At 42.7% G+C, this 12,119-nt stretch overlaps 1 protein-coding gene across 6 annotated transcripts in view; it reads right to left on the minus strand.

Annotated features, from left to right (window-relative positions):
* Positions 1-12,119, minus strand: part of LOC143299801 (uncharacterized) — a 76,587-nt gene that overhangs the window by 33,978 nt on the left and 30,490 nt on the right. For all 6 annotated transcript variants that reach the window (XR_013057568.1, XM_076613247.1, XM_076613245.1 and 3 more), the window contains 6 exons: positions 10,883-11,087; positions 9,527-9,587; positions 5,550-5,687; positions 4,967-5,106; positions 3,111-3,246; positions 1,538-1,692 (listed from right to left, as the gene is read on the minus strand). Coding sequence is in view for 5 of the 6 variants with exons in the window: in XM_076613247.1 (XP_076469362.1) it covers positions 1,538-1,692; positions 3,111-3,246; positions 4,967-5,106; positions 5,550-5,687; positions 9,527-9,587; positions 10,883-11,087 (835 nt within the window). In the remaining variant the exon portion in view is untranslated. The remainder of the gene's footprint in view (positions 1-1,537; positions 1,693-3,110; positions 3,247-4,966; positions 5,107-5,549; positions 5,688-9,526; positions 9,588-10,882; positions 11,088-12,119) is intronic.

The following is a 12,119-nucleotide window of genomic DNA, read 5'->3' on the forward strand; positions in this document are numbered from 1 at the left end:
ATGGCAGGCATTTCATTTTGGGGACCTGAGTCGAGTGCAATAGCTGAGGTGTTAGAACTTTTGACATGTCAACTTTTGTCAAGTCACTGGTGGGGGCAAAAACCGTCATTCATGTAAAAGCCCACTTGTGTACATACGAGTGAACATGGGAGTTGCAGCCCATGAACGAAGAAGTAGTCAGTCATTGAAACAAACACACACACACACACACACACACAAAATCATATTCAGTATGTACACCGAAAAAGTCCGCTCACACATACAAATGAGAACGAGAGTTGCATTCCATGAATGCAGAAAAAGAACGGACTTCAGATCTTTCATTTGATGTTGTGTCGGACAAGAGGTGTGCTGACATTAACACATGCAAGCTAATGTACGAACACTTGCAATTATTGTTATCGTCATAAAATGCACAAATTCGAATCTGAAAACAAAGCCAACTGATGCCTCACTGAACTGCTCAAACCATGGCAGCTGGACAAAAGGTCAACACCACCTGCAGAGGAAGGGGTGTAACTCCACCACTTGATGCTCAATTCCAATACACATAACCTGGTCCACCATAAAAAAAACCCCACTGAAGTGGGAAAAAAACACCACAATTTCAATCACTGAGCAAAAAAATGTATTCATAAAAAAAAGAATAAAAAATCTAACCATATTTCACAATAATTCTTTAACTCATTACATTTGAAATGTAAAAAGAAAATATCTTCTAATTAAAAATGTAAAATATATGCACCTGGGGGTATGACTAAATCATCCATAATCATTTATACAGCAGTGTTGTGGCAGAGATCGTTCATGTGATGGACTTACCATCCAGTATTCACATTACATAAGAAAATATAAGAATACTTTCATACAGTCACACAACTAAATATATGAGTGCATTCACACATCCACACATGCGTGAAGGTAGCTGCACATACATGTATAGACCTCTCAAGGCCTGACTAAGCGCATTGGGTTACGCTGCTGGTCAGGCATCTGCTTGGCAGATGTGTAGCGTATATGGATTTGTCCGAACGCAGTGACGCCTCCTTGAGCTATTGAAACTGAAACTGTATAGAGCTATTGTTTTGTTTTTGTTTTCTTTTTTTTTTAGTAAAACAACATATGTGTGTACATCTGGGTTTCAAGTGCATTTGTGTGTGTGTGTGTGTGTGTGTGTGTGCATGCATGCGAGTGCAATGATGAACAGCAGTGTGTGTGTGTGTGTGTGTGTGTGTGTGTGTGTGTGCATGCGAGTGCAATGATGAACAGCAGTGTGTGTGTGTGTGTGTGTGTGTGTGTGTGTGTGTGTGTGTGTGTGTGTGCATGCATGCGAGTGCAATGATGAACAGCAGTGTGTGTGTGTGTGTGTGTGTGTGTGTGTGTGTGTGTGTGTGTGTGTGTGTGTGTGTGTGTGTGTGCATGCATGCGAGTGCAATGATGAACAGCAGAGAGTGTGTGTGTGTGTGTGTGTGTGTGTGTGTGTGTGTGTGCATGCATGCGAGTGCAATGATGAACAGCAGGGTGTGTGGACTCGAACCTGCAGTCAGCGGTGATGACCAGGGAGTGGTACTGACCGCAGTGGACAGCCACACAGGTGTGGGGGAGCAGCGTCTCCACCAGCATGGGGCGGTGGTAAATGTGGCGGGTGCCCACCCCTACCTGACCGTAACGAGAGTTGCCCCACCCGTACACCTGCCAACATGTATGTATACATATGTATGTGTACATAGCTACATAACTACATGCATGTATATGAATGTGTATTTTGTGTGCGTGCGTTTATGTAAGTTTGTGCCTGCCTATGTGTGCGTATGTGTTAGGGTAGCTGTTAGATACACATGAATTGTTAAAATGTATGTATGCAGTGTGTGTGTGTGTGTGTGTGTGTGTGTGTGTGTGTGTGTGTGTGTGTGTGTGTGTAGTCATATTTTGGTGTGTGTATGTAACATAGATGTAATGTTTTATGTTAACAAAGCATTTTTGTAAAGCACCTAGAGCAGATTTCTGGATAGTGTGCTATATAAGTATCCATTATTATTATTATTATTATTAACATCATCGTGCACTCTGCTCATACACCATTCAATCAGGTACCTGATCACAAAATATAAAATCTTTTTAAAAAGACATTTAAAATGCCATTACTATTTCATACTGGCTTCATTCAGGTTCCTAATCACAAATTCTAAACCTTTTTAAAAGACATTCAAAATACAATTACTATTCATACAGGCTTCATTCAGGTTTTAATCACAATTTTCAATACCTTTCAAGGACCTTTAAAACAACACTACTTTCTTGCAGGGTTCACATATGTTTTTAATCACAAAATTTAATACTTTTAAAAGGCTTTTTAAAGACCATCACTGTTCAAATGACAAAAAAATTCTCATACCTTTTCAAAGACAATGAAACAACCATTAATTTTATGTTCATACAGGGTTCATTCTAGTTTTGAACCAAAAACTTTAAAACCTTCTGAAACACCTTTAAAACACCAAAAGGCAACAAGAAAAAGTTTAAGTTGGGAACCAAGATCTGAATCAAGACCAGTATTCTGAGTGCCAAATTATGCCCCTTGTGCATATCATCTGCTTCATAAATGAGAACCTCAGGATCAACTTGAAATACTGAGAGCCAAAACCAAAATAACTTTTTAAAACCTAGAAGATTTTTTTTCTTAAAAAAAAAAGACATTAAAGGGGCTTGGCATATTTTCAAATCTATTAAAACATTGATGAACCCTATCATGTCAACTACACTGAGTAAGCATGGAGGATAGCTGTATAAACAGGTAACACACACAAAAAAGACACACACACAAACATACATACATAGATTCACACATAAATACAACACACACACACACACACACACCTGTGAATGATGAACAGACACACATGCAATTTTCTGATATACATCAACTCACTGGGAATGTGGCCAAAATGGCAAAGATCTTCCAGCAAATTGTACAATTTTTGCCTGTAAAAAAAAAAAAAAAAAAAAAAAAAAAAAAAAAAAAAAAAATAAAATTTCAAAATGCACCCATCCGGTGCATGCAAACTTTGCTGTGGTTCGCCATGCACCAGATGAGTGCAGTGTGTACTGACCCCTTGCTGTGTGATGGCCAGGGTGTGCTCCCCCCCGCAGGCCACAGCCTCCACCCTGATGTGCAGCATGTGGAACGTCGGCACACACACCGCACCGCTCACCACCCCCTCCCCCATCAGGTCACCATGACCCAGTCTGCACACACACACACACACACAAATTAAGCACACACACACACAGATTATGCACGCACACACACACACACACACACATATGCATATACACACATTCACACACAAACACACTCATATCAACACACACACACATACAAACACATACACCACAACACTGCACAACACACACTCATTCACACACACACACACACACAGGTATGTAGATACGTACAAATAACATACCCATACATGTTAATTTTACCCACACATACACACATTATTCTAAGTGTTTCAACACACAGACAATGATTATACATTATTCTAAGTGTTTCAACACACAGGCAATGATTATACTAAGTGCTTCAACACAAAAGCAACAATCAAACTACAAACTTCAACACACAGACAATGATTATACTAAGTGCTTCAACACAAAAGCAACAATCAAACTACAAACTTCAACACACAGGCAATGATTATACTAAGTGCTTCAACACAAAAGCAACAATCAAACTACAAACTTCAACACACAGACAATGATTATACTAAGTGCTTCAACACAAAGACAACAATTATGCTAAAAATTAACAAATAATGAGGCCAGGAGATGAAATGATTAACAAATAGTAAAGAGTGGTAACTCTCTGCATTCACAAGGTACACAACTTCAAGTCAGTGCTGCTTACACTACCGATTCAGCTAGCACACAGGTAAATAAAAGATACACTGGAACAAACCCAGACACTTCCTCAAAAAAAGGAAGCGCCGGGCCTGTCCTTATACCGATCATTTGACATGTGCACACAGCAGCAAAGACAGAAGAAATGAGCAAACACAAATTAGCTTTTATTCAAGACTGGCATAGCCTTTTAATCCTGAACAAGCCACACAGAACACATGGACAATATAGAACAAACACATGGTTGCCTCGATGGTTTTTCAACTGGAAATTGAATGGCGAGAGTTACCACTCTTTACTATTTGTTAATCATTTCATCTCCTGGCCTCATTGTTAATTTCCAGTTGAAAAACCATCGAGGCAACCATGTGTTTGTTCTGTATTGTCCATGTGCTCTGTGTGGCTTGTTCAGGATTAAAGAGGCTATGCCAGTCTTGAATAAAAGCTAATTTGTGTTTGTACATTTCTTCTGTCTTTGCTGCTGTGTGCACATGTCAAATTTTTGGTATAAGAGCAGGCCCGGCGCTTCCTTTTTTTCAAGGAAGTGTCTGGGTTTGTTCTAATGTACCTTTTATTTACCTGTGTGCTAGCTGAATCGGTAGCGTAAGCAGCACTGACTTGAAGTTGTGTACCTTGTGAATGCAGGGAGTTACCACTCTTTACTATTTGTACAACAATTATGCTAAGTGATTCCACAAACAGGCAACAATCATAACCAAGTGCTTCAACCCACAGGCAACCATTACACTAAGTGATTCCACACACAGACAACAATTTTAATCAGTGCTCTTTCACACAGACAACAATCATACTAAGTTTTTTCAACACACAGACAACAATCATAGCAAGTGCTTCAACACATAACAATTAGTGCTTCAACACAAAGACAGCAATTATACTAAGCTAAACATGTACACACACACATACACACACGCACTCACAATATAGACACACACAGAAACGTGTCCTCACACACACACACACACAAATCCTTCCTTCCTGGCAGAGACTGCATCACCTGCACGCAGCTTCTAGAGAGATCAGGTGAAAAGCAGCGTCTCACCTGCCGTGCGAGGTGCGGCCCCAGGTGTACAGCTCTCCATCCCTGATGACGGCGGCGTGGTACGAGCCGCACGACGCCGGCTGGAACTGCAGTGCCAACTGCTGGCGTTCCCGCTCCTCCCTCTTCCCCTCCTCCACCCCCTGCACACACACACACAGCAGGAGACTAACAGACTGAAGGCTGGTGTACTTGTGGTCTATACACAGGCACGGATGTTCACTGTTCTATGTGCGTTAATGTTAAAGTAAAAAATTAAAAAAAAAAAATGTAAACAAGAAAATGTTGAGTAAATTAGTGGTAAGTTTAAGATTCTGAAGCCAATACTTACATTATAATCGCACAGACACTCCCAACCCAACCCCAACTCTACCCATACATTCACAAACAAACAAAAACACATGAACACACTATGCCCAAACATGAACACACAAGCAAGCATGCATGACACATGACACATTTTCTTATATCACTCAAAGTGAAAAGACATAAAGAAGCAAGCATGCACACACACACAAACACAAACAAGAAAGCATGCAAACACACACATACACAAAGAAACACACACACAACACACACACCCTACCTGTGTTTCTGGCTTCAACGTAGGGTCAGACAACAGCAGGTCAGCTGTCCAAGGAAGCTGGTTACCACGGCGACAATGAATGTGGAGCACAATCAACACAAACACTTCCAGCACTTGTGACAGGGACACCACATTGTCCTGAAAGACACTGTCCTGTTACACTCCATCCTGTACCGCTAAGATTAGTCCTCTAACAAAAAGACATTATCCTGTTACACTCTGTCCTGTACCACTAAGATTAGTCCTCTAACAAAAAGACACTGTCCTGTTACACTCCGTCCTGTACCACTAAGATTAGTCCTCTAACAAAAAGACACTGTCCTGTTACACTCCGTCCTAAAAAGACACTGTCCTGTTACACTCTGTCCTGTACCACTATGATTAGTCCTCTAACAAAAAGACACTGTCCTGTTACACTCCGTCCTGTACCACTGAGATTAGTCCTCTAACAAAAAGACATTGTCCTGTTACACTCCGTCTTGTACCACTAAGATTAGTCCTCTAACAAAAAGACACTGTCCTGTTACACTCCGTCCTGTACCACTAAGATTAGTCCTCTAACAAAAAGACACTGTCCTGTTACACTCCGTCCTGTACCACTAAGATTAGTCCTCTAACAAAAAGACACTGTCCTGTTAAACTCCGTCTAAGATTAGTCCTCTAACACTCAGTCCATCCATCCCTCTTTCCCACTCTATCAAAAGCTTTGCTGTTGTCCTTCACATCCTATCAATGGAAAATCTGTGAATCCTGCTACTGTCAATTATGGCACATCAGTTCCGTTGGGGAATTCCAAGGTGCTCATGCGTCATCTTAAATTGTCACTTCTCTCACTCTTTCTCATCTCGACTTGTGATGGCCTAGAGGTAATGCGTCTGCCTAGGAAGCGAGAGAATCTGAGTGCGCTGGTTCAAATCATGGCTCAGCCGCCAATATTTTCTCCCCCTCCACTAGACCTTGAGTGGTGGTCTGGACGCCAGTCATTCGGATGAGACGATAAACCCAGGTCCCGTGGGCAGCATGCACTTAGCGCATGTAAAAGAACCCATGGCAACAAAAGTGTTGTTCCTGGCAAAATTCTGTAGAAAAATCCACTTCGACAGGAAAAACAAATAAAAAAAACAACTGCACATAGGAAAAAAAACAACAAAAAAAATGGGTGGCGCTGTAGTGTAGCGACGCGCTCTCCCTTGGGAGAGCAGCCCGAATTTCACACAGAGAAATCTGTTGTGATAAAATGAAATACAAATACAAAAATACAAATACAACTCTTGTCTGGTTTGCCTGCTTCATCCACTGACTCTCTTCAGCACGTAAAAAAATTCCTCTCTTGCAAATTCTCCATTGGCTCCCTGTCTCACACAGAATAAAGTACAAGATCTGCACTCACTGCAATAAAGGAGCTAACAAATCTTCCCCTTCCTATCAACACACAACCACCTTCACTTCTACACCCCATCTCACTCGCTGTGATCAGCTTCAGATCCACTCATGTTTCACCATTCCCTGAATCAAACCTTCAGATCCACTCATGTTTCACCAATCCCTGAATCAAACCTTCAGATCCACTCATGTTTCACCATTCCCTGAACCAAACCTTCAGATCCACTCATGTTTCACCATTCCCTGAATCAAACCTTCAGATCCACTCATGTTTCACCATTCCCTGAATCAAACCTTCAGATCCACTCATGTTTCACCATTCCCTGAATCAAACCTTCAGATCCACTCATGTTTCACCATTCCCTGAATCAAACCTTTAGATCCACTCATGTTTCACCATTCCCTGAATCAAACCTTCAGATCCACTCATGTTTCACCAATCCCTGAATCAGACCTTCAGATCCACTCATGTTTCACCAATCCCTGAATCAAACCTTTAGATCCACTCATGTTTCACCAATCCCTGAATCAAACCTTCAGATCCACTCATGTTTCACCAATCCCTGAATCAGACCTTCAGATCCACTCATGTTTCACCATTCCCTTAACAAAACCTTCAGATCCACTCATGTTTCACCAATCCCTGAATCAAACCTTCAGATCCACTCATGTTTCACCATTCCCTGAATCAAACCTTCAGATCCACTCATGTTTCACCATTCCCTGAATCAAACCTTCAGATCCACTCATGTTTCACCATTCCCTGAATCAAACCTTCAGATCCACTCATGTTTCACCATTCCCTGAATCAAACCTTCAGATCCACTCATGTTTCACCATTCCCTGAATCAAACCTTCAGATCCACTCATGTTTCACCATTCCCTGAATCAAACCTTCAGATCCACTCATGTTTCACCAATCCCTGAATCAGACCTTCAGATCCACTCATGTTTCACCATTCCCTGAATCAAACCTTCAGATCCACTCATGTTTCAGTAATTCCTGAATCAGACCTTCAGATCCACTCATGTTTCACCATTCCCTGAATCAAACCTTCAGATCCACTCATGTTTCACCATTCCCTGAATCAGACCTTCAGATCCACTCATGTTTCACCATTCCCTGAATCAAACCTTCAGATCCACTCATGTTTCACCATTCCCTGAATCAGACCTTCAGATCCACTCATGTTTCACCATTCCCTGAATCAAACCTTCAGATCCACTCATGTTTCACCATTCCCTGAACCAAACCTTCAGATCCACTCATGTTTCAGTAATTCCTGAATCAGACCTTCAGATCTACTCATGTTTCACCATTCCCTGAATCAAACCTTCAGATCCACTCATGTTTCACCATTCCCTGAATCAAACCTTCAGATCCACTCATGTTTCACCATTCCCTGAATCAGACCTTCAGATCCACTCATGTTTCACCAATCCCTGAACCAAACCTTCAGATCCACTCATGTTTCACCAATCCCTGAACCAAACCTTCAGATCCACTCATGTTTCACCAATCCCTGAACCAAACCTTCAGATCCACTCATGTTTCACCATTCCCTGAATCAAACCTTTAGATCCACTCATGTTTCACCAATCTCTGAATCAGACCTTCAGATCAACTCATGTTTCACCAATCCCTGAATCAGACCTTCAGATCCACTCATGTTTCACCATTCCCTGAATCAAACCTTCAGATCCACTCATGTTTCAGCAATTCCTGAATCAGACCTTCAGATCCACTCATGTTTCACCATTCCCTGAATCAAACCTTCAGATCCACTCATGTTTCAGCAATTCCTGAATCAAACCTTCAGATCCACTCATGTTTCAGCAATTCCTGAATCAGACCTTTAGATCCACTCATGTTTCACCAATCCCTGAATCAAACCTTCAGATCCACTCATGTTTCACCAATCCCTGAATCAAACCTTCAGATCCACTCATGTTTCACCATTCCCTGAATCAGACCTTTGGATCCACTCATGTTTCACCAATCCCTGAACCAAACCTTTAGATCCACTCGTGTTTCACCAATCCCTGAATCAGACCTTCAGATCCACTCATGTTTCACCATTCCCTGAATCAAACCTTTAGATCCACTCATGTTTCACCAATCCCTGAACCAAACCTTCAGATCCACTCATGTTTCACCAATCCCTGAATCAAACCTTCACAGTCAGCCGCTGCTCTTTGCCTGTCTGGACCTTACACTTGGATCTATCTCCCTGTTTCACTTTGTAAAATCCTTGCGATTAGCTCTTTCAAGTCCGGCCTTTCAAGTCCTACCTCTTTCCAAAACAGCTCTTCCGTACCCCCCTTTCTTCCATGTATGGTTTCTAGACGTCCACCCGGATGTATAATTATGTAAGCGTTGTCTTTCACCCCTTCATTTCAACAGAGTTATGCATTCATGTGAAAGTGGTGTAAAATGTTTTAGTTTGTTTCCGCACAGGATTCAGCACTATGTAAATACATGTTGTTAACATCATTGTTGCTGTTATCATCATTTCATTCATCATTATTTCATTATCATCATCACCAGAATTTATTCTTATTCTTATCATCATCATTATTACTGCTATCATTACCTGATCAGTCATGTCCCCGATGAAAGAGCTCAGAGAAGCAACTGAAGTCAGGCTGCTTGCCCTGCAAAAATCCCATCCTTTATACACACAGCAGTTACTCTTGGTATATGGACAGCAGTCAAGAGGAGAATGAACAGGCTTCACAGACTACACTTATTTCATTTAAACACAGAGAAGGAAAATGGAGAAAAAAGAGAAACTCACACACACACGTTTAAAGGAAGACAGTGTGTCAGAGACAATGGAGGGAGAGAGAGAGAGAGAGAGAGAGAAAAAGAGGGTCGAGGAAGGGAGGTAATGCTACTGTAGTGGTGGGGGGAAAATCACGATGCAGAAAGAAATAAAAATTTAACATAAAAAGTAGTTATTGAATTTCAAAAAGCATTTTATACACACACACACCTCTCTCTCTCTCTCCATATATATATATATATATAAATATGTATACATATATGTATATATATGTGTGTGTGTGTGTGTGTGTGTGTGTGTGTGTGTGTGTGTAGAGAGAGAAAGATAGATACTGATATACAACAGCAGTCTATTCATGTCTTTAAAGCTTGAGGTTGTAATACAGCAAATTTTCGCTCTCTGTCCTGTGTGTGTGCCTGAAAGTGTGCATGTGCTTGCCAGTTTTCTTTGTAAGCATGTGATATGTGCAAGAGAGAAAGAGAGAGTGTGTGTGTATGTGTTTGTGTGTGTGAACAACTGTAGGGATGAGGAGGTAGGAATGCAGGTGGTGCATATATATATATATATATATATATTGGTGACAAAGAAAGGGATACAAGAAAGGACAGAAATCCGGCATCTTACCACACGGTGGACCACTATGCAAAAACAATACACTGAGTGACGGGCGCAATAGCCGAGTGGTTAAAGCGTTGGACTTTCAATCTGAGGGACCTGGGTTTGAATCACGGTGAAGGTGCCTGGTGGGTAAAGGGTGGAGATTTTTATGATCTCCCAGGTCAACATATGTGCAGACCTGCTAGCGCCTGAACCCCCTTTGTGTGTAAACACATGCAGAAGATCAAATACGCATGTTAAAGATCCTGTAATCCATGTCAGCGTTCGGTGGGTTATGGAAGCAAGAACATACCCAGCATGCACACTCCCGAAAGCGGAGTATGACTGCCTACATGGCGGGGTAAAAACGGTCATGCACGTAAAAGCCCACTCGTGTACATGCGAGTGAACGTGGGAGTTACAGCCCACGAACGCAGAAGAAGAAGAAGAAGAAGAATACACTGAGAAAAACCAAATGACAGCACAAACAGTGAAACCATGTCAAGAATAACAGCACGTAGCACACACACAAAAGACAAAATACCGGCTCCAACAGGGAAACTCAACCTGTGAAGAGACGAGCCCTGACGAAGCATCAAGCTGCGCACGGCCCCCTGGGATGGGTCGAGGATGGACGCCAGCTGCAGCAGCAGCGGAAGGTCCAGGGAGGCCAGGTGGTACTTGACCAATGCGATGTGACGCACCACCAGCTGGGGGTTTGTCACCAACACCTGCATCACCGCCTCTCCCCTCAGACTGGACAGCACGCCTCCTGCCAGGCCATTACACCACACCCCGTCAGTCAACAACACACGCCCCCTGTCAGTCAACAACACACTCCCCCTGTCAGTCAACAACACACTCCCTCTACCAGGCCATTACACCACACATCCTGTCAGTCAACAACACACTCCCCCTGTCAGTCAACAACACACTCCCTCTGCCAGGCCATTACAACACACATCCTGTCAGTCAACTACACATGCCCCCTGTCAGTCAATAACACACTCCCCCTATCAGTTAGTAACACACTCCCCCTGTCAGTCAACAACACATGCCCCCTGTCAGTCAATAACACATGCCCCCTATCAGTCAACAACACACACCCCCTGTCATTCAAAAACACACTCCCCCTATCAGTCAACCAAACACGCCCCCATCAGTCAACACCACACACCCCCTGTCAGTCAATAACACACTCCCCCTGTCAGTCAACAACACACTCCCACTGTCCGTCAACTACACACTCCCACTGTCAGTCAATAACACACTCCCCCTGTCAGTCAACAACACACTCCCCCTGTCAGTCAACAACACACTCCCCCTGTCAGTCAACAACACACTCCCCCTGTCAGTCAATAACATACTCCCCCTGTCAGTCAACCACACACGCCCCCTGTCAGTTAACTACATTCTCCCCCTGTCAGTCAACAACACACGCCCCCTGTCAGTCAACAACACACTCCCCCTGTCAGTCAACAACACATGCCCCCTGTCAGTGAATAACACACTCCCCCTATCAGTCAATAACACACTCCCCCTTTCAGTCAACAACACATGCCCCCTGTCAGTCAATATCACATGCCTCCCATCAGACAATAACACACGCCCCATGTCAGTCAAGAACACGTCACTCTGTCAGTCAGTAACAAGCAACCTCTGCCAGTCAGTAACACGCAACCCTGTAAGTCAGTAACACATGCCCTCCTGTCAATCAATAAAACATACTCTCTGTCAGTCAATAACACACACCTCCTGTCAGTCACACACGTCCTCTGTCAGTCAATAACACACACACCTTTAA

Source organism: Babylonia areolata, chromosome 25 (genome assembly GCF_041734735.1).
Source record: "Babylonia areolata isolate BAREFJ2019XMU chromosome 25, ASM4173473v1, whole genome shotgun sequence".
NCBI lineage: Eukaryota > Metazoa > Mollusca > Gastropoda > Neogastropoda > Buccinidae > Babylonia > Babylonia areolata.